Source organism: Chamaea fasciata, unplaced genomic scaffold (genome assembly GCF_029207755.1).
Source record: "Chamaea fasciata isolate MVZ Bird 193981 ecotype frontalis unplaced genomic scaffold, bChaFas1.0.hap1 SCAF_18, whole genome shotgun sequence".
In the NCBI taxonomy this organism is placed as follows: Eukaryota; Metazoa; Chordata; class Aves; order Passeriformes; family Sylviidae; genus Chamaea; species Chamaea fasciata.
Window position 1 is genome coordinate 2,884,172 of NW_027094103.1, and position 26,558 is coordinate 2,910,729.

A 26,558-nucleotide genomic window follows, 5' to 3' on the forward strand; every position below is an offset into this window, starting at 1 on the left:
CATATGTATTTTGTATAAAAAGCTTCACATTCAAGTATAGGTATATATTAAAACAACAAGAGAAGAGGACCTTTGGAAGTTAACCTTAAACAGATAATCTGCTCTAAGCGAAATTCTTTTTAGGATCATCAAGACGTGTGTTCCCCAATTTCAAAATGAGATCAATTCAGAGGTTAGTGTTCTAACCAGTTAGTCAACTGAGAAACACAACCGAATGGAAAGTGAGAAAAAGGGGGGGAAACTGATAATGGAAAGTTATAGATAGTATCAAATACTTTGATATATACATAAATCCTTTACTTAAGGTATCCCATGATTGAAGGGACAAAAGCTATGTTTTACTTTGAGTTTGTAATACAGTCCCTCAGTGGTTGTGGGTTTTTTGCAATTAAATTATCATAGCCAAAGGAAAGGGGAAATTGAATGATCAGAGGAAGTGTTGAAAATCAAAATAGTATCATCAACCCTAAAAGATAGTCCACAAAACCTGATATGAAATATGGCTCACACAGCCTTGTTCTGAACCTAAAATATGAAATGTATCAGGAACAGAGAGAATATTGGATGGAAATTATGAACCTCAGTTAGCCCTGGATTGGTTCAATGTCTAAATAGAAATTCTCTCTCTTGAAATCCCAGTGGCCTTCATCTTTAAATTGTTGAAATTATGATCACAAAATCAGCGAGTAAATCACTCTGATGTTTGACAAATGTAGGTGATGGGCATACAATGTGTATCTAATTGTGGAAATCTACAAGCCATCATTTTTGTTTGAACAATGCAGTACAATTTCAGGACTGTGCTCGGGAGGTTATGCAAAGTATGCATGGCAAAACACAGCCACGGTCAAGAGGATGATGCCATTGACATTCACAATGTTCCTCCACAGTGGCACTTCACTGGTGTCCGTCAGTTTCTTCTTCAGTGCCTCTTCTTCCTCCTTGCTCAGTTTGGGGCCCTTCTGTTGGTCCAGGCCACAGAACCAGTTGTAAACTTTCCTACAGCATCCCGGGTCCTCCTGGTTTTCCTCGTTAACTGGAAGGAATGACACTCTGGTCAGGAAAGGTGAGTACAGATCATGGCACACACTCAGTCTCTGGGACTGAGGACATCCCCGTTCTGATTTATGGCCATAGTTCAGTGGAAGCGTTTTAGTACAAAATAGTACAAGAATCAAGTTAGTACTGTGTTCTCACCTGGGAAAAGAGGGATTTTCTACAAGTTCTGCAGAAGACACTTGGGCCTTTTACAGCCCAGAGACTTGGCCTGGCATTGGAGAAGCAAGCTATGCTTCAAAGCTTAAACTGCATTTTTTCAATGCTTTCTACACTCTTAATTGAAAGACAAATAAATTAATTGGAGGATACTGAGGAACTAGGGAGCAGAACCAGAAACCCAGTCAGGAGAGCAGGTGGGTTTGCAGTCTGCTTTTATGGTGCCCTCAATCCTGACCACAACCCACTATTTCCAGGTGAATTCCCTCTGAGTGCTGGACTCACGCACAGTTCTGCCAATGCACAGCAGCGCTGACCCAGAGCATTGCCACTGGTTTGGTCCTGGAGCTGCCACCCAGCTACCAAGAGAATAAGAGTTTCTCCCTTCAAATCCACTTCACTTCTAATTTACGCTGAGCTTGAGAGATTGATAAAGGCAGCTCATGAGCCATTTAAATTTGTGGGGGCTGAGGATTTGTTGTTGGGGGGAGGGAGGATGTCTTCGACTATCAAGCATGTTAATGAGCCTTCAGGAATGAAACAAGGATACTCAAATATTTAACACAATCTCTAGGTATTCAACAGTTACCTGATTCATTATCTTTTTCCTCATCTCTGTCCTGCTCCTCCTCCGCATCCAGATCAATCCGTTCCTCTTTGCTGTTTCGCAGAGACCAGCACAAGCGGTAAAGCTGCCATGGAACAAAAGGAGTGGAATTGATCACGGGCTCACTGCACAGAGGCCAAGCAGCCTGGCCAGCACCTGAGCTGCCTGTAAGACCACAGCATCCAAATGTCTGCCATGTCTAAGGCTGTTAGGAGTCACTGAAGATCTGTGACAGGTAAACGAAGATTATTGCCTTTGCTTTCTTACAGGAGCTGTATGCTGGGGGTGGCTGAAGTGTCGAGAGGTAACACACAAAATACAAACTGGTGGTTGCATTGTGTTCCATTTCTTGAGGAGCAGGACTGCAGTTAATACTCACGTGTACATCAGGAATGGGCTTGGTCATGTAGGAGACTGCCAGGATGATGACGGCAGAAACAGCAAAGAGGATCAGTGCAAAGTAAAGGTAGTGAATGCCACAGATGATGTAGGGGCAGTTGGAAGGGACCCCACAGCTGCCACTTCCATAGGCAAACTCTGGGATCATCCTGCCCAGTCCAGCCAGCAGCCCAATGATTAGGCCCCAGAAGGCACCCTGCAGACAAAGGTGTGACAAGGGATCAAAATGAGTAATTTCAGACATGGAAATAAACTCTGAGCTCTCAAACAGGTGCTGGAGGAAACATGGATGTAGTTATGGATTGTGTTACAGTGGCTTTGGCGTGTGGGTTTTAACCCCAATACTTTCAGTGACCTTATTTCCAGCTCAATGGATGAGTGCAACTGAAAGGGGCAATGAACAGCTCTGAGATGTCAGGCACGCCTCAGGACAGCACATCCAGCCTGTTTCTCACAGTCCACACAACTCTCTCCTTCTACAGGAGAGAGCCAGAACCTTGTGTCATCCTTCCTGAAGTGTGCGTCTGGTTTACCTGCTAATGGCCCCATGAGAAACTACTTAATTCTCAGTAGTGTTGGTGGGCACCTGCTGTTCTCCAGCCCAAAGTATAACAGCCATAGAGGTATGCGTGGGCACAAACTGAAATGTGGGAAATTCTGTTTGAACATCATTTTTTGTTTGTTTTACTGTGAAAGTCTTGATCACTGGAACAGGTTGCCTACAGACACTGTGGAGTCTCTATTCCTGGGGATATTCAAACCCCAACTGGACAGGATAGGTAAGAGGTGACTTGTTTGAAAAAGCAGCTTGGTGAACAATAGCCTAAATGATAACTTTTAAATATGTGTCCATAGATTTTCCATGTAACACGCTTCTTGGCAAAGTGATAGGTAACCTAAGCTTCAGAGCTATCTATGAATTCCTAGGTGACTGTCTATCAGACTGTGAAAGAACTTTTTCAAACTCCTGTCTGAAACCTCAGGCTTTAGGGTATGGAGACACAAAATCCCCGGGCTTTACTAGGATTAAAAACAAAAACCAAAACCAAAACCACCAGTTCTCCCAATTCCTAAAGGAACATGCAGCATACCTGTTTCCTAATTTGCACTTACCTGCTCATTGACACGCTTGCAGAAGAGACCAAGCAGGAAAACAGCAGCAATGGGAGGTCCCAGGAAGCTGGTAACGGACTGAATATAATCAAAGAGCTGCCCACTCTGAGCTGACTGCACCACAGGAACCCAGGCAATGCTGATGCCAATTAAGACTAACATAAATGCCCTGTAAACATAGCCAGATATTCAATTAGTCATCTGCTTAGATCTATGATCTATCAGAAAGAAAAAACCCAGCAATTAATCAATAATTTACACGTTCGTTTTGTATTTCAACTAGTGAAATCAATTATAATGGCAAATTAGCACTGAACAAACAAAAGAAATCCAAGCTGGGCATCGTGTATGTCAAATATCCATCAGCACATAGTTAAATACGCAATCAAAACATAGAAAATCACTTCTCTCCTGTGGTTGTGATGTCCAGAGACAAATCAATAGCAGATGAACTGGAACCAGTTCATTGACGCTGCAGCCTGGTGCAGCACGGAGCCCAGGAAGGTAATTTAAAAGATTTTCCTTCGAACAGCAGTGAGAAGCAGTGAGAATTAGCTTGGCTGCTTCATGCACACTGTCTGTTCCTTCGGGAGCACGGCGTGTTTTCCCCAAAGGAGCGCACGGGGCAGGACGGCCGCTCCGGCCACAGGTGGCCACTGCGGCTCCGCCGGGCGCTGCCTGGCTCCCGCCGCGCTGGCGTTTTGGGAGCAGGCTGCCTGTGCCCAGGGGTGCTCGGGCTCTGTGCCCTGGGGGAGCTCGGCCGCGCTCACCTGCCAGCCAGCATCAGCTCCTTCTCAGACGCCCGGGTCCGAATTTTGGTGTAAATGTCCATCGTGAACAAAGTACTGGCGCTGTTAAAAATGGATGTCAGGGAGCTCATAAGGGAGGCCAGCATGACTGACAGCATCAGACCCCGCAGACCTGGAACACAGAGATGGGAACCGGGATGAGCATTCCATGGAGAGCCTCAATACCTGGCACTAGGTGTTTGTCCCACCCTTTCCACCGGCCAGCTCTGGGCATGTCTGGCACATTCATGTGCAGAAAATCCTGTCTGACATTCCCTTGCTGGGCAAGCAGAGCTTGGAAAAGGCTATTTACAGCAGTGCCAGGGGAACTCTTGAACTTTTAGCACATAGGTACTTCTTTAGTGAATGCTGCTGATTAAATGCTGGAATGAAAAGACAATAATATTAAGCTGACTTTTCCTAATAGTTATAAAAAATAATTCCTCTTGTTTGCAGGAGAGTGCTCATTTGCTTGTAGTATATTTGTGAACCAGGCGTTTGCCAAAAAAAAACCCAACCAAACAAGTTCCTTTTACTGCCTGAAAACCAGAGTAAGCCTCTTTGCCAGGTGCTTTGGTCTGGTCACAGAGCATGGAGAAGTACTGCAGGATTTTAACAACAGTTATCAAAGGATGGGAAAGTACCCAGGCTATCAGGGAAGTGCCATGGTCTCTAAAATATCATAACCTGGCTTTTTTGCCTTATGAGCCAGCACCCTCCTCTGTAGGACTGGCAGGAGGACTACAGGAATAAGCCTCCAGCTCAGAGATCCTGGCAGAGAGTCTTTCATAAATCATTGGCCAAGCAGGTTATTTTTTACCTTCACAAAAAGGGAGCTCGTTTCCCATTTCAGCACCCAGTATTTGCCAGCTGAGAGCTGACACTGTCAGTGTAGAGCTATTCTGCACCTACAGCTAATGCAGACAACCCCTTCGGTTAATAGTACATAATTCTAACAAGAATTTTGGAACTAAATATGGGTCTTGGACTCCCTCTATCACTTGTTTTTGCAGTCTGGCTTTCCTAAAACAAAGAAACAACAAATACAGACGGTGTCTTACCGTTTGGCATAAGCTCCACCACCAGTTTTGGATAAGCAATGTTTGTACAGCCCACTGCGGTGCCACAGTGTTGCTGACAGATTTCAGGCACAACACAAGCCACCACATCTGAGGAGAGGATAATGAGACACTGAGACAAGGTCATATAAACAACAGATTGCTCCCAAATTAATAGAGCCTCTAGAATGGATCTCTGTGTTGAGACACCGGACTGACACGTTTGCTTTCATCCTTGGTTTGCTGGCAGGGAGGAAGGTGATTCTAAACCTCTTCCCTTCCTCTTTAAAAGAATACTGACAAGTGCTGCAGGTCAAAAGAAAATCAACACTTATTTGTCAGACCAGGGCTGAACAACAGAAGGAGACCAAGTAGGAAAACAAGCAGAGGAACACAAAGCCCACTCCCTGCAGCCTGAACCTCTCTCCTCTGCCTGCTGCCAGACACAGCCAACCTCTGCTGGCCAGGCAGATGGGAAAGCGGCACTTCCCCGTGCTGTCCTTGGCACTGCCCGTGGCCCAGACCCTGCAGTCTGGGACTGATGGCCCTGTCCCTCCAATTCCAGCAGAGTGTCTGTCCTGGGCAGCATTTTCCACTCAATTCAGTCAGAGTGGGGCTGTAATAAACAGACAGCTGGGGAGGAACGCTGTGGAATTTCTTTCCCCTGAAACAGACAGCAATGGTGTGAGCAGAAGCCTGGGGTCAGGGAAAAGAGGAAGGCCTGTGGCTTCTAACAGTGCAGTTAGCTGAAGGTCCCTGGACTATCTGGATGAGAAGATGACAGTCTAACGGGTATTTTGGAAGGGACAGAGAGATTGGCAATGAAAGGCAGGCTGGAAGAACTTTGCATTTCTGTATCCACATCATACCTGGGTACAAAATCCGGCTGATCATTCCAGGCATCACTATGATAAACATGGGAAGGAGTTTGAGGTACCCACACACGATGCAGCCAGCCTTCACATGGGACATGTTCTTGCCAGAGAGACATCTTTGGACAATAACCTGTCAATGACACATGGCAGCTATAACGTTTCCATGATCACACCATGCCATGTTCTTCACTTCTGCCATGGCAAAAGAGCCTATTTAGCATTTCTGCCACTAGGGAAAATGAAAACTGCATGAAAATCAAAGGATATGTCTGAAATAAGCAAAGGAAAATATTACTTATCCGGTGCGTGTTTGAGAGGTAAGACTTCTCTCACAATAAGTTTTTAAAGCAGACAGACTAAAAAGCCAAAAAGGAATAGAATCCTTCACTGAGCAGTAAATAGAGTTACATTGGGGGTCTTGTAAATTGGTGAGAAATCATGAAGATGATCTTTCTCACAATTCAGGAGGCAGACAGATCATTTGTTAGAGACACATTCACATGTTGCAGGAGCACGTTTTTCTTTACTCATGTCAGTGTGATCTCTTGGGGAAACTGGACAGTAGGTTTTGGAGAGAAGGAAGGATGACTGGGGAAGAGTCTCCAGGCTGAAAGACCAGACATGTAAAGAACATCCCCCCAAGACTATGCGAGCAAAGATGAAAGCTGCACATATAGGAAACCAGCTTGTCTTACTGAAAAGGGAATGGTATCTAGACCCAGTCTAACAAGGGTCATTTGTTGCACGGTTCCCTAAGTAAGCATTCACAGCACAACCTCTCTGTGTTTTCACACGTGGTCACACACAAAAAATGAGAAAGGAGGCAGACACAGGATCTGCTGAGCAGAGGTGTGCAGGAAGATTTGAAAGAACACCCATTCCGTTTTGTTACATGTGAGAGGGTTCTAGAAACCAGGAACTGAGAAGTCACTGACCAGTGCTGAAAAAAACAGCCACTTCTGTGGCCCAGCTTTACATTACAGGGGAAGATCACACCGGAGCACGGAGCTCTGTGTTTGGCCTTTTGGCTCCCACATTACCTGGTCTGTGCACCAGTACCACATGGCAAGGATGCTGAGGCCAAAGACCACCCCTGGCCATGGCAGGTCCCCGCTGACGGGGTCCCGGAAGATGTGGAAGGAGTCCTTGCGGGGAGTGTAGCACTCGGGATCCACCACGGTGTCTCCATAGGACACGTTGGATGGAATCGCTTCCATGTACTTCTGCATGAAAGCCTCATACCCTCCTACTTCAGTAAATGCTGGAACATAGGAAAGAAAAGTAGCAATAAAGGATTTATTACTGAAATCTCAAACAGAGCTTGAGAGTGTGAGGAGAAAAGCCTCTTTAATGTGGACATAAAAATCCTGTCATGGGATGCTGTTTATTACCTTACACATTCACCTGTGCTTGGGAGACAGAGTGACTCAGTGACTAAAGGGCTTTGGCAATTTGCCTGACTTCTGGCAACAGGCCTGTTTCCTTCCCTGGTACATAGACACAGGAGCTGAAACCTCCTGGTTAAGGTAGCAGTTTCACACTGCAGGATTCATTCCCGTAGCCACTGCAAGATTTATGGCTGAACATTCCAGTTTAATTCATCTGATTTACTTACCAAATCCCATGAGAATAAAGGATCCCACTACCATGATGAACGTTTGTAAGGTGTCAGTGTAAATCACAGCTGCAAGGCCACCTGATGGCAGAGAAAAGTCAGGACAAATAAGTTAGCCCTGGGCAAATGTCTCAGTGGAAATGTTTTTTCCTTTTTTTCCCCTTTTCTCACCACCTCTGTCTTTCAAAGACCACTGTAATAACCCCCCTTTCAGGTTTTCATTTCTCCCTTTTTCTCTACTTCTCTCTTTCTTCTGGCTCCCCCAACATCTCTGACTTATCAGAGCTCTGCAAACTCACCTGTGATGGTGTAAAGAGCGGTAATAGCAAGCAGGATAATTATGGCCACATAAAGATTCAGCCCTATGGCCAGCTGGATAAATATAGCTCCAGAGAATATGTCAGCCTAGAAAAGAAAAAATTATAGGTTCAGCAATGTTTAGATTCATGATGACGTTATAGTTTCGGACTGAGGGCACCAAAATACACAACTCTGCCTCTTGTAGTACTGCACACACAAATCAAAAAGAAAATAGAAGCCGTTTTGGGCACCTGCCGGTGTCCCCTCAGAGCTGTGGAGTTCTTAGTACCAGAGGTGTAACACTTCTCGGAGAATTTCCAGGCCTTTTTTAACAGGGTCGTTTTCTCTACAGTCACCTCACTGCTCAGTACTTAGGCACTAAGAGACAGATTCAAAACAAACTGCTTAAAACTGAGGCAGTTCCATTTGCTGCTGTCTGCAGGGCCGGATTGAGTGACACCTCCAAGGCACAGCACAGTTCATTCAGTGCCACCCACAGACCTCTTTCCCTTTCCTGCTCACATGGGCTGTAGCTTGTCTTGCTGCTTTGGGACACATGGTGCATTTAAATTAAAGGCAAATATCTTACATGGTCTCTACTTTTAAGTTCCTGTTCGAAGAATCGACGGCAGTTGGCTAGGAGAGGAGACAGCTCTTGGGTAAGGAAGGAATTGTTCAGGTTTCAGAGTAACACTGGGATGTTAATCCCATTAAATCAGTTCCTGACTCAGAGATAATTGGCCTCGATGTTATTTATACAAGTTTGCAATCAGAATAATCTGCCCCGGTGCACTTGTGATGCCTTACTGTAAATTATGCTTTCATTAGAGGTTGCTCCTGAGCGCGCAGCTCCTCTGCAGCCCGGGGCCCTCCTCCCTGTGCACAGACACCGAGGGCTCTGCACAGGGACACCAACTCCCCGTGGGATTCTCAGCCTGAAGCAAAGACACAGGACTCTGCCCTGGGCTAAAGCCTCCCACACCCGCCCTGCGGGGGCTCCAGGGGCCGGCCAGAGCCGGGGATCACAGCGCAGCCCCGCTGCTGCCCCGGGGAGGGCAGGGCACACACGCAGCCGGGCAGCTGGGAGATGCCAGAGAGAAAAACCATCTTCATCAACACTGAAACCGAGACTGCGGGGCAGGACCTCGCCCTGGTTCCTGCTGAAGAACGGGGAAGAGGCCAGACCTCTGCGGCCCCACTGCACTGGCAGCGGACGCCTCCTTCTGTGGAGCAGAGTGTGAGTCACTCTGCAGAGGTCCCACTCCCAAAACTCTGCCTCTGGAGCAGATTTCTCACGGGCTTTAGTCTGGAACTGGGAACCAGGACCTTTAGCTCTTACCCCAGTGGCTGTCAGGCCATGTTCTTTGCTCCATCTCTCTATGGTAATTTGTTTCCCATCTTTTCACACCACTAATCAGTCCGTGTTCCACACCTTTCTTTTATTGCTCTTGGCTTTAGTTTAGCCTATGTATAATTAAATATTAATGGTCCTAAAATGGGAAATGTAGAGTTAATTATGTACAAAGAAATGTACAGTTAATTATTGAGCATTCTGAGAAATTTATCAGCCTCTTCAAACTGCTGAGTTATCTTCCAGTTTCACTGCTCCTTCTCCCCAGTAAGATTATTGCCTTCCAGTATTTCCTTGTTTCTCCATTCATACTCTTTTATAGACAATCTTTATCTAATCTTTTATTAGAGTCACTCTTTCCTTTGTGCTCCAGGCTGTCTCTGCAAAGGCAGGGATCACAAAGGAGCAGCTGGCCAGACACGTGTCAGATGAGCGTATCCTGTGGGTGCCAGAGCAGGGGCACCTACACTTTACCCTGTACTGTGCACTCCTAGGAGAAGGTTATTCCTCTCTTCCTCTTCCCCCTGGCAAGTCTTCCCAGAGATTTCCTACTGAAACTATGCACAATGAACAGAAAGAAAATGCTATAACAGATTTAGAAAATCCAGTTTACGATTTCTGATTGCTTCGAAAACATTCAGACCTTAATTCCCTTTTGTCTTGTAATAACTTAGTCTATTACTATCCATCAAGACTTTATTGTTACCAGACCATTTCCTTTGGCATAATGACCAATATCATCACCACTAATGGCTAAAAAGCCTCTGCAAGCTGCTATGGGCACGACTCACAATGTGCTGCAGGGAGCAGGTACAGGTGAGGTCCCTGTATGACAGAAATCCCTTGGGCTCAAAAATCACATGGATCCTGATCCCAAGGATGAGTTCCTTGTGCATGTCCTTGTCTGTCAAGTGGCTGATTAGCCACGAAGCAAGGTAAGTAATCAACAAAACCCACAGAAAATGTGCTGGGAAAGAGAAATAGTAAGGACATTGTAGAGGTGTGCAAAGGGAATCTGATCCTCACATGGGGGTGGCACTGTGCCAGAAAGCACAGCAGGAGTCACACAACCTGATGGGTGATACTGCTCCCTGGAAAGCATTGTTATAATTCTATTATTAGGTACATTACACAATATTTCCACACAGCAAGGAAGAAGCACATGAAATGACTACCCCAGAAGCAAGAGATGCCACTCTTCAGCATGGACGAGGGGCAGTGAGGATCGCTGGTGGGTGGGACCTGCCATTCAGGGCAGGGCAGAAGCCCGTCCTTCTCTATCAAATCTCAGCCCCAGAGATCACAAGGGAGTGTTTGCCAAGGCAGCACTGAGGGAAGTGAAATACGATGGCTTCTCAGCACGTGGATGTGTTTGGATAGCCAACGTGTGTGTGGGGAGGGAGGCCTGTGCTCCCTCCCTGCGCTTGCACCCCTCCCACAGCAGAGCTCCCTGCAGCCCAGCAGGGAGCAGCCCTTCCCTCCCTGCTCCGGCCACGTGGACGTGGTGCTGCTGCACAGCGTGGCATGGCAAAACCCACTGTGAGATCCTCTGACAGCGCCTGAAACCTCCAGGGACTGGCTGCTCTGCCTAATCCGAACCAGAGCGAGTCAGTCCTGGGCAGACTCTGCCCATCCAAAGGCAGTGACATGAGGCAGCACTGCAGAGACCTGCTTGTGCACAGCAGGAATCTCCCTTTACAGGCACAGACACTGCCAGAGCTGCTCGGGGCAGCTGGGGGAAACAAAAGAAATGCTCAGAGGAAATTGAACACCGCATTTTCCCCTGCATAGCGCAGAAACCCAGCTCCACGGCACTTCCCCTCAAACACCTGGAATAAATGGTTTGATGGGAAGCTGGGATGGGCCAATGGTAACCTGCTGCTGTATGGAAACCTTGACAATGGAGAGGGTGTTAGATCCTCATGACCATGCTGGAAGCTTAAATGCAGAACTTGTTTTTCCTGGAAACAGGACACTCCAACTGAAACAGTGAAAAATCCCACAATGAGACCCTTAGGCATGACACAGGCTGGGAATCAAAGGGGGATAGTAAATTCAGAACCTACACAGCACCTTGACAGGCTCACTACCAACCGGTGTTGCTGAAACAACACACGGACTGTGAGTCACTGGCTGGAGGAGTTCCTCTGCCGCTGGAACGTCCAGAACTCTGTGTAGTACCCAGGAGTTCTGATTATCATAGTTGAGCACAACTGCAGCAAACTCTGTAATCCTTTGGAAATATACAGAAATCCAGCTCTGAGGCCAGCTCATGCTACCTACCTGTTTAATTTATAACCTCGCTAAGGATCAGTTATCATGGTGTGAGAATGAGAGCAAAAGGCCAATCTTTTAGCTTAAATTGCACTATTATCACTCAACTCCCATTCAGAGGGCAAAGACTAATCTGCCATGACAACTTCTGCAAAACAACAGACTGAGGTATGCCTGAACTGTGGACTTCTTTCGAAGCTTGGTACTTTCAAGATATATGGAAAACACCAGCTCCCTTTACTACTCCACAGAAACACATCCATTTACTTAACAAACATTAACTTCATAGCACCTTAAAGTTTACACCAATCCCTTGCCCATTAAAAGAATCTCTCCTCTTCCCTCCTTTCAGCTCAGCTGTTACAATTTCCCTCGTGTCCATTTCCCCACTCTTCCATTTTCTAATTGCTGTTATTCTTTTTTTTTTATCCATGGTCCCCGTGCTCTTTTCCCTCATCTATATTACTGATGATGTGTTCACCAGAGGATACTAAAACAGATAAATATGAAATCTAGGGACAAAACTTCCTGCCCTGAGTTTCACAGATCCCTGAGATAACAGATCGTAAAACAATACAAGTTTCCCTCCACTCTGATGTTTTCTAGAAGAGAGCAAATGTAAAAGTAAACTCTAAAACTTTAAAAAGAGGATAAAGCACAACAAGAATCAAGAGACACTGCCAGGAAGAAAAATCCTTGGATTGCAGAACAGAGTGTCACTGGACAGAAGAAAAAAAATCATACTTTTACAGTTGTTAATTCAGCCAGGAGCTCCAAACCTGAAATGGTTGACCTGTTGTGAGAACAACATTGTAAAAGGGCATTGCTTTTCTTTAGATCAGTGTAGAATGGAGGAAATGCTGGAGAAGTTTCACTTACTGAGATCTTTGTGAATACATAGATGACCAAGGAAAGGACTGACAGGTAGATCTGAATCCGTTTCCCACCGAAACGCTTCCTCAGATACTCTGGCATTGTCACCACCTATGGGTGTGGAGAAGGTTTTAGATAATGGGGAACAGGCACAAATCAAATTAGAGGAAGATTTTTGGCACTCAGATACTGTGAGAGTGGAGCACAAAATTAGGGGAGCTGCAGTTGCAGTTTCAAGGAAAAGCAGCTCCAGGAATCAAAGGAAAACAAGGAGAGAGCACCCAGTACTTCTCAGCTCAGATCTTAGAACAGGGAATCCTCATTTTTCAAGTACTCAAATATAACAAAGAGCTGTTGTGGTACAGTTGGATCTCGAGCCATTCATAATGACTTTGCACTGTTCCAGCCCTGAGCTGCAAACATGAGCAGCAAAGACAAGTGAATGGAGTGGTTTGACTTACCCCAGCTTTGATGTAGATGGGCACAAAGATCCATCCTAGAACCACCACAAATATCAGAGCCTGCAGCAAAGACAAGATCAGCTGAATTAGCCTCCTTTCTCTGAACACTGCTCCCAGAGACCATTTATCAGACCCAACAGCAGCTAGAGAGCAGTGAAATCACAAAAACCTGGCTACTGCAGGGGTGTGGGGGGAGGAGGTTCCGCTCTCTCCTTTGATTTACAGTTGAAAATTTGGGGTTGAAGTCTTGGCTAAAAACTTCAGCAGGTATAATGCAGCCTGGGTTTCATGCTAGCTGTCCCAAAGAAGCACACATGATTCTGTATTTTCTACAAAAGCTGATCTCTCCTCACAGGATTGTCCTCTAATATTGAATCGTAACTCCACCAGTGGCACCGGCCTATCCCAGCTCTCTTCAGAGCAAGCCCAGGATGGTTGAATGTTTTACAACAATTACATAGGCTGTACAGGATGCACCACAGGCAATTTGTAAAACATTTTGTATTTTCGTATTACAATTTAATAATGTTGTGTATCCATGTGCATTCTGTGAACTACTGACTTACTGTGTAGCAGTGCCACAGCTTTCTGACTTTAATGGCTGGGATGCTGTCCAATGCCGAGGTGTACACACTTAAATGAACAAATACAAATTCCTGCCCTTAGAGTTGCACTCTCTATTTATTTTGTCCACAGGGCTTAGAGGGCTTTTAAACCGTATCTTTTAAGTTCTGCCCTTAGGTCAAAACTGTAAGATGGGTAAGAAATACTGGGTCAGCTTCTGCTGTCATTCTGATACAAAACAGAAATAATTTCAATGGAACAGGGATACGCAAGGATGACAACAGTCCAATTTGGTGTCACTTTCATGACTTCTGTTAGGTCTGTTAACTGTCCCACTGTAAACCATGAACAAACAGCCACAGACATCACTGCTGCTTCCAACCAAGCATTGCTGTACACGGTGTACTGATGTTGGTCCAGCAGGAACCTCCCCGGAGATCAAGTGTTAGAGCCGTTTGAAGAAGGACAGGGGCCCTAGAGATTTGTGTTCTGGTTTGGTTTGCTTTGTTCTGCTGGAAAAAGGAGAATCAGGTCTGTCACAGGCCTGAGATAATCAAAAAGAGGGAGCTGACAGATAAACTGCACATTTCCTAGGGTTCATTTTAAGCTTTGTCCTTTTCCTTAAACATTTATATCAAAGCAATACTTGATTATCTGCAACCGCCATTTACTTGCTAATGAACACAAGCCAAATCCCGCAGGGTGGGAGGATTCTTTCACCGCTCAAGAGTAAATGTGAGGGAAGTATCGACCTGTGAAGGCTCATTCAACCCTTTGTGTCCTGGCCTAATCCCTCCCCGAGGGTGAATTAGGCACAACAACGACATTGTCAGCCGCACCCGCGGAGCCTGACAGCACAAGGAAATGGGCTGCAGTCGTTCACGGGAGTCTCTGTGCTGCTGCAGTTTGCCCTGATCCTGCCACTCCGGGAAGCTCATTTAAAGTCAGCTTGGATAGCTCTTCCCTGTACTGGAACCACGAGCGAAACACGTGCATAATTACAGGAAGGAAAAGGTAAAGAGGAAAAGATATTCGGAATGCAGGTGCTTGTGAAGGATGTTCCAAATTCCTTACAGCCTGTGAAGAAATCAAAGTCCCTTCAACAATTTCTACATAGCAAAATGCTGCAAAAATTTCCATGGTTTACAAACCTGTTAAATTCTTCCCAGCATCCTGCAGTGTGAAAATGTTCTTCACAAAGACATTAAAAGTAATAAAAAGATATGCATAGAGAAAAAACCCCACCAACTTATTTGGTTCAAATGCTCTCTAAAAAGCCTCAACCAAAAAGTGCCATCTTTTTCCAGCAGCTTAGACAGGTTAAATACCAGATTACATTGACTCTTACTGGTCTGTGCAGAACACAGGTGCTGCCAAGCACAAACTTTGACAGCCCTAAATTATCAGGCAATGTTATTTTGATGAAGGTCTGCAGATAATCCAGATGTCACAAGTACTTTCACTGACATATATTCCACTTACATTCCACTCAAAGCCTCCGATGGCAATTCCTCCAGCTGCTGCTGTTCCTGCTATTCCCACAAAGTGCCCACTGCCAATGTTGCTGGCGAACAGAGAAGCACCAATCTGCAAAGAGAAAAATCAAAAATTGGCTCTTATGTTCACGGGAATTAAAAAAAAAAAAATCCCCTTCCTCTGGCACATTGAAGTCCTGCCTATCTGTGGTGGTGATGATGATGATGAGAATGGCTGACAACTTCCTTGATAAATTCCAGGATAACTTCCAGGACTCCCACTTACTGCTCCCACTGAAACCAGGGCCTCCAGCCATCACATCTACAGCAGTGAGGGAGAAGAGGATGTTGAATAAAATATCCTCCAGCTGAGTCAAAAACTATATTACACCGGTATAGATTTAAAAATATTTGCAAAACTTGCCAAAGTGACATTGGGATGATATCCAGGCAGTCAGGGAAGAAGGCTGTGATCTTCCCAACCTTCCTTGTTCAAGGAGGAAATGCCAAGGGCATCCCCATTTGTCAAACCCGCACTCCCTGTTCCAGGTTGCACAGCCTGGGCATCCAAACGTGCCATTGGTGAGAGCTGGACTTGGTTCACTTTTAGCCAAAAGGTTATTTGGTAACTGAATTAAATTCTGAAAGCTGCAGAGCAGAAATGTCCTGGAAGCTGCAAACAATGGCAAATCAAGGAGTTGCATTTAAGAAGGGCTGGATCTTTAAGACCCCCAAATACTGCACTGATCATACAAACAGAAGAGTGGGGAGAGCATAGGAATGGATGAACAGGGTGAGATTGAAAATGAAAGGCTCCTGTTGGTTTACAGACAGGCAGAAGCCATTTACAAAGATCTAATCCTTAATCAAGTGTCTTAGACAATAGAAAAGATGAAAAGGAATGAGCTTCATTTCCTCCAAATGAGCACATTAAAGGCAGCAGAAAAACCCAGTGATAATTTACTGGCTCAGGTACTGAAGGATGCAGGGGGAGAAGTCGAGCATGAAAAGGAGATTGGATTGGATTGAGTATTGTGGGCAGAGGACAAGGAAGGTGGAGAAGTTCCAAGATGAAAAAAAAAAAAAGTGAACTTTTTTTTTCTTTTCTCTTTTTTTTTCCTTATATTCTCTGAAAGCTTTAAAAAAAAATCAAAAAATCCACCAAACAAAAAACCCCAAAACAGGGTTAAAAAGAAAACCGCATAGGAAGCAGGCAAGGGAACTTCTGCTGACCTCTTCTACTGCTCTCATTTAAATCATGGAATGTCCTGAGTTGGAAGGGATTCACAAGGATCATTGAGTCCAACTGATTTGAACAGCAGCAAATATTCAATCAGTGTTTCTGGGAGCACAGGGACGATCACCTGAGGTTTGAGAGGATGAAGGATTTCACAGAAATCCACCTCTGCAGAGCAGATTTATTCTGTAGAGCTATGCCATAGCCAGAAATGGCAACCATGCTCTTCAACCCGCAATCCTCATCTCTGATAACAAATTGATTGTCCTCCCCCATTTTTTATTTGCAACACGTAATAAAATTCAGAGGGCTCCACTCTTTCTTTTCCAGGCTTACTTTTTTCCTCTTTCCTCAGTTTGATCTGATTACTTCAAGTCTTTTTGCAGACAGACTCTTCTTCTGCTCTGACAGGAAATTTATATTTCTAAATTCATTCGGTTCTGGATTTGGGAGTTTTTTACACATTTCTGAAAGTCAGTTGTGCCCTACAGAAGTGTAACCAGTTTGTCATTTGACATTTTTACCGAACTGAACTACAAACACTGGCAAACAAAAGACCTCTGTTTCTTCTAACCTCTTTGTGACAGCAACACTTCTCCAGAAATGATAGTGAAGAAAAAAGTCCCATTTATACCAAGCATTAGCACTGTTGCCCAATGCTTTCCTTGGAGATCAATAATTAAACTTAAATCTAGCTTACTAGAAACACAAAAACCAGAAAATATTAACCATATTAATCTCTGATTTTATTTACTGTGTTCTCTCTCCTGTTTCAAAAGCTTAAAGGCAGACCCAAGTAACAAAAGCAGCTAAAGCAGAACTTTGAGAACTGACAGGCACAATTTTGGCTTGGTGCCTGAAACCCCAGGACGCACTGCAGGCAATGCTGCTGATGCTGTGTTCTCAAATTTATCTAAAATACCATTGTATTGAAAGAAAAACACAAAACCAAACCAAACCAAAACTACCAACAAATTCAGCACCTGCACAAGGGCAAAACAACGTGAATGCAGAGCCCACATTCACATCCTAATTTTTTTTTTCTTTGAATTAGGGAACATCCAGTGCAGCAGAACTTTAAGATCAGCATATACTAATAACGGATGCAATTTTAAAAAATGGGTTTCAGTTATGTCATGTACCTGGGAAGGGGCAACATGGCTTCGTGGCCAGGAAAATGCAGATCACCCTTGAATCTGCAGCACAGTCCCAGCGAGAGGAGAACAGACCAAATACCCTCACACCCCAATGGCTGCTGATGCCAGAGGAGAAGGAGAGATTTCCCATCTGCCGTGTTTTAAGGGTGAGGAAAGAAGGCAGATGGGCTCTGAGCCCGAGCTGCCTTGCTGAAGGACTGACTGTTGTGGGATTTTTGTACTGGAAAGGCTGGTTGCTGGAATCCTTGATTTGCCATTGGTAGATGCTGCTGAACATCTTAAAAACTCGGGGCTGAAACCGGGAATGGCAGAGGGAAACAATCTTCTGGAAGTGTTAACTGTTCTCAGTGAATGTGTGAGCGAATTGACTTGGAGGACAGATCTGGGAGGCAAGGTGAAGAAGAAAGTTCCTTGAAAGGGACAGAAGCTGCTAAGAGGGAAAGAGGACAAAAACCCTGAACTAACCTGAGGCAAACATGGCACATTACCTCTTTTAAAATATTTTAAGAGGTCAGGTCTTAACAAGAGCACTCTGTTCAGCAGAAGTACCACCCCCCTGAAAGAGATCACGATCACGATCACGGTGGTTTTTCCTGTTATTCATTAACTGTTTCACCTTGCTCTTCCCACTCAGCAGAGGATGCAGTGACATCCCAGCCCTGGCCATTCCCAGCTGGATGGATGCGCTCTGCAGGCCAGTGGCAGCTGCAGTGACAGTGCTGCAGTGACAGTGGCAGAACGCACAGCCTGTGGCTCCTCTCCCTGCCAGGACCTGCCAGCACGTCCTCCTGCCCCCCTGCCCACCCTCCCGAGGGCATCAGCTCGGTGCCAAATCCTTTTCCCACTGGATCCTCAGCCCCATCCCAGAGAACAGCAGGGTCTCCTCTCACCCCAGGGGTCCTGAGCTGGCCCTGAGGTATCACTCCTCACTCTGGGTCACCTGCAGAAGCTGCTTCTCAAATCCCTCTTCCCTGACACGTTTCTCATTCCTGCTCCTTGGGAGTGTTCACACTTTTCTTTAACTCACAGCTCTTCTCTGTAACATCTGACTTTAATGCAAAGGCATTCTTTTTCCTACCTGAGTTTTTTGGGATCACCCTCAGCCACTTTGGAAAAACCAGTACAATGCAACATTACTGCCACGCTTGCAAGGCTCTGAGACCCAAAGAAGGAAGTGTGGGGTTTTATTCTTCTTTCCCAATTGATCTGAAAATTCTCTGAATTGCATTATTACCCAACTAAACCACATCTATGCAATTCCCAGTGTACTAAGCAGGAGGGATGGATGTACAGTACTCATCAAAATATCTGTGCTCCCACAAACCCAATGGCTCACGAGGATCTGACACCTCCCCACTTTGCACTCTGAGACAGAAACACCTCTCAGCCAGCTGGAAATTCTCACAGAATCTGCAGAAATTCATTTCACTGAACTATTAATTTTCTATCAAAGCTTTCCTTTCATCACTTCGTTATTCTTTTTACCCTGAAAACTATTGATTTAACACTTTTTTTTTTTACATGGAACTTGACAATATTGCGGTAATTCCTCATTTGACTTTACCTAAGAAAAAGAAATGTAAATCTTATTCACAGCAGAATTGTGGCTCCTGGTTCCTCATAGCAGTGTCAGATTCAGCAAGTGGGGAAAATCCTGAGAGTATGTAAAACTTAACTGGCTGCAAAGATCAGAGAAACCCTGCCAGTGGTCAGTTCTGATGACCACAAAGATAAGCTGTGCACAGCTGAAGCAAGAATCTGTTGGGTTTTTTTTTTTTTCCCTAATTCTTATCTGTCTCACAAAGATCTAAATGTTCATGACTAGAAACGAGCTGAGTTACATTTCTGTTTGGAGTGCCCTTGACCCTGCACCCTTGCTGCCTGCTGCTCAGTAAATCTGACAGAGCTGCCCCCAGATGCCCAGCAGATACTCTTTGTCCTGTTACCATTCATGCCTCGGGAACTGAGGTGTAGAATGTAACCCGTAATTTTGTGCAGACAGCTCTGTCTGCTAAACTACGGAACCTGAAGAAGACCATTCAAAAGCAGGAAAGCTTCAAAAGTTTGGGGTTTTTGAATTGTGCACGAAGGGCTGTTAATCCTGTGAGAGTGGTTGCTACCAAAGCTGACTGTTCCGCAGGAACAGATCCTTCATGTCCTACAATGGCAGGAAGGATTTGGCTGAACCCAGCTCCTTCATCTGGCGAAGGAAGCTGAAGTTGGCAAGGCCCATTGCTACAGAGCTGTCCCTTGCCTTGAACTTCTCTGTGTCTTTTTGGAAAAAGCAGAGCTGATTATGAGGATTTAAAGAGCCAGATGAGCTGTTTCTGAAGATACTCCCCTCAAAGCCCAAGAGACCAAAACCAGATTCTTGAAGGTTCTTCTCTCAGTTTCTATAAAAAGACTGTGGAAAGGACACAGCATTTCACACCACTATGACTAACTGAGAACAGATTTCACTTTGGGGTAATCTGTGAGGATGTTCTTACCTTTATCTCTAATTAACTACTGGAACTACTGAGATGGCTCAGCCACTGCACAAGGGCAGTGATTCCAGTGAAGTGACCTCTCACCTCAGCCAGAAAACTATCTCTGGGCTTGGTTCTGCAAAATGTTCAACAAGTTTCTTGGATTCTGCTGGAGCGGAACAATCAGACCCAGAGCAGGACAGATTTGGCCCAGGGTGTGTCTTGGTCCTACTTTATACATTGAGAAATCGAATCATGATCACATTTTGCCAGTGACTGCCAAACATTCAAAATCTATACTAAAAGTAGGAATAACCTCTGGCCCTTCATTACCAGGGTCTCCTCTGGACTACCAAACCACAGATATTATATGGTTTAAGTGGACAGAATCCATTTCCCAGCTCGTCAGTGAGAGATCCCAATACACTGCTAATGAGCCTCCTTCCCTGTAGGGTCAGAAAAGCCACTTGTGGGTGCCCTGCAGAGCACAGAATACACACAACCACTGAACAATACAATTAGTTTAGGGGAATTAAGTTGATACCAAGTTTGCGGAAGGATTTTTTTTTTCTTCATTTTGTTCTGTTCCACAAAGCAATTACATGACAAGGGTCATTATCCTGAAATGGCAGGGGAGAAATCTGACAAACAAGAGTCCACTTGCAAAACAACTGCCCCCACCCTGGCTGTGGAAATGCACTGGGGCTCTCCAGAACTGTTCCAGGTCAGCCCTGACTTGGAGCAAAAGAGAACTCAAAGCACAAAAGTAAAACATCACACACAGCTTTAGCTGCTGCAGAACTGAGATCACATCTCTGCCTAAACTTTCTATACTTTCATTGGTTTCCTCATGATTTCAGCCCAGTTTGCTCTGGGTGATGGACATCCCATCTGCCTGCTAAGCTGTGGGAATTGGTGTTTTGGAATCTCTTTTTATCCAAGGCAAACTTTCCAGGGTGATGCTGCTGACACGGTGTTTAGTTTGTGGTTTTGGAGTGCTTGCTCTTTGTTTATTTTGAGCGATACGAGGAAGAAGAACAAGAAGGGTTTCTTTTTATGGCATGGGAAGACACTCCCGGCATTCCAAAGGGAAGGATTGAAGAGGAGATCTAGGACTGCACTGGGGACAAGCACTTTGTCCATGCTGAGCTCCCAGAGTCTGGGAAGGAGAGAGGGGATCCTGGCAGGAACTCTGGAGTGATCCCTCTTGGCTTCCCACTGGGGGAGGAGAGCTTGCTGACTCTGTCGGGTTTGTGCTGACAGAGGACTCAGTGTCAGATCCTCTCCCCCAGGGGAATCATTAGGAGTTCTCAGTGCCACTGGAGCACAACAGAATTTTCTGTGGTGAGTCTTTGCTGCCTTGCTGCCTCCATCTCCATTTACATCTGCACAAAAGGATTTCATGTCCCCTTGACAGGCAGACAGAATTGCACAAGGTTAAAACCAGCCCACTGATTAAAGTGACAGTTAAGTAGAGTAATCTGCTGGGGTTTTTTTCTCTTCTCCCAGAATTATGGGTTTTATCTTAAAATAACTGGGAAACTTTCTCTTTCCTCAATCTTCCAAAGGAACCTGAATTTTCTTAGATCTACTACATCAGATGAAGAAACCTTTTACTGTCACTGGCCCTTAATCCTTTCATGTCCTTAAAAGAGACTGTCCCAATGCCTTCTAAAGGCAGAGGGCAGCTCTCTGCAGCACAAGACTGAGAGGTCTGTGGGTATTTCTGCAGCTTACTTCAAGAAAATTCCTAAATCTTTAAGGAAACAATATTTACTCTCAGACTTCTGGTCCTGTAATTGAATCAATGTGTGTGGAGTCTTGACTCCCAAACGTTAATGAAGTGCAGAAACAATTTCAGAGACTGAATGCAAGATCAGGAGTGTCGAGGAATTCCATTCGAACAAATGGAATCACGTTTTACATTTTCTGTATTCCAGTAAAACAGAAGGCTTGTCTAAGTTTCCTGCTTTTCATATTAAAGAGACTCTATGATCAGGAAGAAATAGATAATTGTTTCTAACATCATTTCTGCCAAAGGCCTGATGGAATGGATGGCTGAGAACACTTTGTATCTATGACTCCTGTTCTCTACCTTGGAAGATAATAGACATCACAGAAGACAACCAATGTAAGCCACAGCTAATCTCTAAATACATTTAAAATCATTTTACCAATAACATATCAGAACATTTCCAGGATTCTTCTCCTTGTACAGACCAGAACTTGTTACCAAAAGTAGAAACAATAGAGCGATAAAGGGGAAAATTTCAGTAAATTCATTCCGGTCTGTGATAACCTTAAAATGAGCCAGCTTCTTTCAATGCAATGAAAAGAACGGAGTCCAAATGTTGAAAAGATTTTAAGTGGGATGAAAGGCAAAGCACTGGATCTGTCTGTACTGCCATTACCAATGTATTTATGTTCGAACTAATTGATCACATAATCGAGACAGCTCAGAGCTGAACACAAACAACTTCCCCCAACACTTTTCCCTGCCCACCCCGTGGCTTTGTTTGGGCAGTTTGCCCTGTGACGCCACAGCTGGAGAAGGGGTTGGATTTGCAGCCCCACAACGAAGCCATCACAGCCTCAGCAGTGTCCCAGGGGTCTTGGTATGTAAGGACTGGGCAGTGGCGGGGATGCAGATGCACCTCCTGTGTTTTGTGTGCACAGCACACAGCACTCACCGGCCACCAAATCATGCTCCGTCCAGCCAGGAAAAACCCACCCACTGTGCCTCGGTTGGTGGAGTACATAGCCTGGAACAAAGGAGAAAACAAAGTTTAAATCATAGTTCAAGTGTATTGGGCAAGCTGTACACAGGGGAGAACACAGAGCCAGAGTGAAGGGATAATAAAACACACGGACAGGGTAAAGTGAAAGAGAGAGTGGCTAAAATGAACAACCTTACGATGAAGAAAATAATGCAATGGAACAATGATTCTTTTCTCTAGGTCTGCATTAGCCATTCAAGTTTAATTCCTTCACCTTTCATTATTGTAGTGTGAAACACTAAGTAAGATTAAATTTAACCAAGAAAAATTATCACTCGAGTAAAAGCTCAAATGAATTTTTCATTGGGGTGAAAAGCCTTTGATTTCAGGCATCAAAATAGACTATAAAAGTGCAAGTTTATTAGCAGAAAGTATGCAGCTTTTTTACTCAATACCATCCTACCCCTACAGGTATCTGCTTTGCTGTTGTGATATCAGCATTGTGCCTGATTCCCTCCGGAGGTCCAAAACAAGAAGCCAGCTAAAATTTCCTTTTCACAAACTCATGCTCTCTTTATTAAGGGGTGGGCTTTAGAGGGAAGTTTCCTCCAACTTTTGTTAATAACCCTGAGCCATTATTTACTGGATTTCCATTGTCTTCTCTGATGGACTTTGAACAGATAAATAAAGAAAGAAGACCTGAGGAAAAAATAGCCATATATTTTCTTCCGATGCAGAAGAAATGAAGTAAACATGATGGATTTACATTTAACTACACACGGGAACTGAGTAAGTATTTGTCCAGTAACGATGTCATCATGGCTGGAAGGAAAAGGCTCCGGGAATTAACTCAGCACACAAAGGCCTGAGAAGCCAGAGATCAGCCCTTTGTTGTCAGAGATCTTTAACATAAAGTTCAAGTACAGCGGCAGCCAGATTGTCATGGCAAGACCCAGCTCCCTCCTGCCAGACAACAAGGTGTTCTGGTGGACTGGGGCTTCAGATTTTGGGCTTTATTTTTGGCTTCTACTCCTATGCTGAACCGGCAGAGTAAAGGTTGTGTCCGCTTTGTGCAAACCCTAAATTTTCGGTGCCCTTCAAAATATTGCCAGGCTGTTAGAAAGGGATGCTTGTTCTGCAGCTGGCTTTTCTGCACTGAGAAATGTCCCTGGGATGCTCCTGCAAAGCAGAGGATTCCTGAGGGGCAAACCCTCCTCTCTGCTTGTTAATGGGCAGGTGTCCAGGTGACCTGGAGGGCTTGCCCCAGGGAAACCCGAATTCAGTGCCATTCCCCTGTTCCCACCGCTGGAGCTCAGTGTATTGGCCCATTCTCTCAAACGCTCCAGCTCTGAGGTGCCGCCGCCGGGCTGGGAGCTGCTTTTCTCCCCGGCTGCCGGAGCTGTGTTTCCCTGCGCTCCGGGCTCCCCTGGCAGCGCTGCGGGGCTGGGGCAGGAGGCACCACAGAGGCGCTGCCAGCCCCTGGCCCGGGGCTGTTCCTGCTCCCAGTCACGGTGGCTCTGCCGCCCCGTCCCGTCCCTGTCACCGTCCCAGCGCCAGCGGCCGTGCCGCACCGCCGCCCCACCCCTGCAAGTCCCCCTCCCCACTGTTTCCTATGGCGTCTCCTCGCAGCACCGGTTGTCCCTCAGCCCCGGTGCTCCGCGGCCGAGCAGCACCTCTCGGCTCCAGCCTGTTTCCCGCGGGGACCCTGGCTGATCTTTACCGAACACATCCCACGCAAACCCCACCACTCCCCCTTCCCCATGGTGCCATCCCAAAGCGATGCCTCCCTGGGTCACCATCCCCTCTCATGTCAATGGGTGCCCGCAGTTTGCCCACCATGCACTTGTTAACTATTTCGATTAAGCGTCAAAATCTTTATATAATTACACATCCTCACTTACTAAGTTATTTTACCAAGACTCTGTAATCTACCTGCTCATTAAGTAAAACCAAATGAAATCCCAACATACCCATAGTCCCACTGCCAGAACCAGCAAAAAGTAGATGATAATAACAGAGATGTCTGCAGGATTGTTGATCTTTATGTTGGATTCCATCCTGGCTGCTTCTCTGACTTTCTTCTTCTTCCTCTCCTTATGTGCTTCTTGCAGAGTTCAGGTTAATGATAAACTGCTGTCATCACCTACGTCTTATATAATATATAACTTCAGATTCACTTGTCTCCAATGGGACACAAGTTGAAGCTGCAGCTTTTCCTTGGACAACTCTTTCCCAAAGAGTGCTCCTCTGCTACAGGTGCTGCAGGTTTCAGAGTTCAGTGGCCCTGCCAAAGGTGCTCAGGGTTTTAACATCCACGAGCAGATGTCTGAGAAGGAATGACACGGAAAGGAGTGGCTTTGCTGCAATAAACCTGCATATTTACCTCACTGTGGGTGAAGACTTTTTTTTTTTTTTTTAAGTGGTTGTACCTGTAAATCTAGTCATGGAAGATGTAGTTCTTTTAGTTGATGATGGTAAGCAATTATTTGTGAGGAGTGACCTGACACCTGGGGAAAACCCAGGAGTCCAGGATCTGGGACACCCTCTGTGTCATCTCTCAACTCAGCAGCATTAGTCAGTGGAAAAACAGCCCTGTGTTTCTGGGAAGGAGGAAACTTGAATCTGCTTCCATCCCTCACATGGATACAGGTAAAGATGCATATGAACACAAGACCTGGATCCAGGAGCTAACTGGGCTGGATTTCAGGCTGTTTAGACCATGGTGTTGGCTCTCTCTATTGTAGCTAATCAGCTTCATATTTGAGTAAGTTCAAAGTTCATCAGAGCTTGGGCCTGCTCTCCCTTTATTTGCTCCTCTGACTTCAGAATTGAGCTAAGCAAAGCAACTGGTCACAAAGATGTGACCACACTGGCTACAGACAGACCCTCACAGCTCTGAGGAAGGAAGCTTCCCTAAACGATGCCTGTGATCCTCTGTTGGAGCTAGAAGTGGTCAGAGAAATCCAGGGTATTTAAAACAGTAAAACCAGGTGCCAGGCACATTTCTGGGCTCTGAGGATATCTGAGTCCCATTCCTTGCTTTGATATGGGGAATCATTATTCATTTACAGCCTTTTGGGTGTAAAATGTGACCTTGAAGTCACACTGAGCAGAACAAGCAGTCCAGGGTACGGGAAGCACAGCAGGCCTGACTGATCATGCAGGTGTTATTTCCTCAGAGATGAAATCGAGGGCTGGCACTCTGTTCATTGGCAACCATTTTTTCCTAGGTAAACTACCCTGTGGTAATTGTGGCTAATAAAAAGCAGCAAAGAACTATGACACAATGGGATTACTTACAAGAGTAAAATTTAATAACCTCTCTATTGTTTGAGCAGCTATACTCTTTATAAACAGTGCTACCCTTTGATAGTTTAGGCATCTCTCCCAAACACCTTCTTCAGTTTGTCCTACATGACTGTGAAATGTTAGCTTTAAATCCGACAGAGAAAAAATTAACCCTGGAAGCTGCTGAGCATCCAAAATTCCCATTAGTTCTGACCTTCCCTGCTGTGTATTTCAGTGAAAAATAAAAGACTTATTTACTAACCTTAATTATCAGGGAGCAGTTTGCCTAAGATAGGCTGCAGATGGCACTTCTTTACAGAGATTGACGCATATTCCTCCGGGTCCTTGCAACTGACAAAAAGTTTGGTTTTCATGAATTCCATTTCTGTGTCAGCCTACAGAGGCAAGCAAAAGCAAACATTAGTCAGGAGCTGATCAACCCTAATGTGCCTTGTGTTCTCTCCCTGGCCTGTGCAGAACAGAGCTCAGGGGCTGAGCAATGCTGTAGCCTCTGTCCACAGCTCCTAGTGTGGCCACACCAACAAAATTCCAAGGTTTGAAACTAATAGAGAATCAACATCTTAAAAATAGTAATCACACCATTCCTATCTTTATGTACAGTGGAAACAAATAATTGGGTTTCTTATTTCTGTAGGCCACAAACAGAAACTAAGCAGAAACCAGCATCATCTACAAGAGTGTCAGAAGGGGAGGCGGCTTTGT

The 26,558-nt window shown here is 45.2% G+C and overlaps 1 protein-coding gene across 3 annotated transcripts; it reads right to left on the bottom strand.

Annotated features, from left to right (window-relative positions):
* Positions 1-26,558, bottom strand: SLC5A1 (solute carrier family 5 member 1). 3 transcript variants are annotated; one of them, XM_066199497.1, is made up of 16 exons: positions 26,551-26,558; positions 24,518-24,605; positions 22,521-22,592; positions 14,976-15,080; positions 12,930-12,989; positions 12,475-12,579; positions 7,970-8,075; positions 7,671-7,751; positions 7,096-7,316; positions 6,050-6,185; positions 5,184-5,291; positions 4,105-4,255; positions 3,335-3,503; positions 2,202-2,417; positions 1,805-1,907; positions 1-1,036 (listed from the first exon to the last, which is right to left on the bottom strand). In XM_066199497.1, exons 2-16 carry the CDS (start codon positions 24,602-24,604, stop codon positions 813-815), a joined length of 1,944 nt encoding a protein of 647 aa, XP_066055594.1. In that variant the 5' UTR covers position 24,605; positions 26,551-26,558; the 3' UTR covers positions 1-812. The 3 variants fall into 3 exon arrangements, with proteins under 3 accessions (XP_066055594.1, XP_066055593.1, XP_066055592.1); XM_066199496.1 differs by lacking the exon at positions 26,551-26,558 and having other exon boundaries at positions 24,518-24,607; XM_066199495.1 differs by lacking the exons at positions 5,184-5,291; positions 26,551-26,558 and having other exon boundaries at positions 24,518-24,604.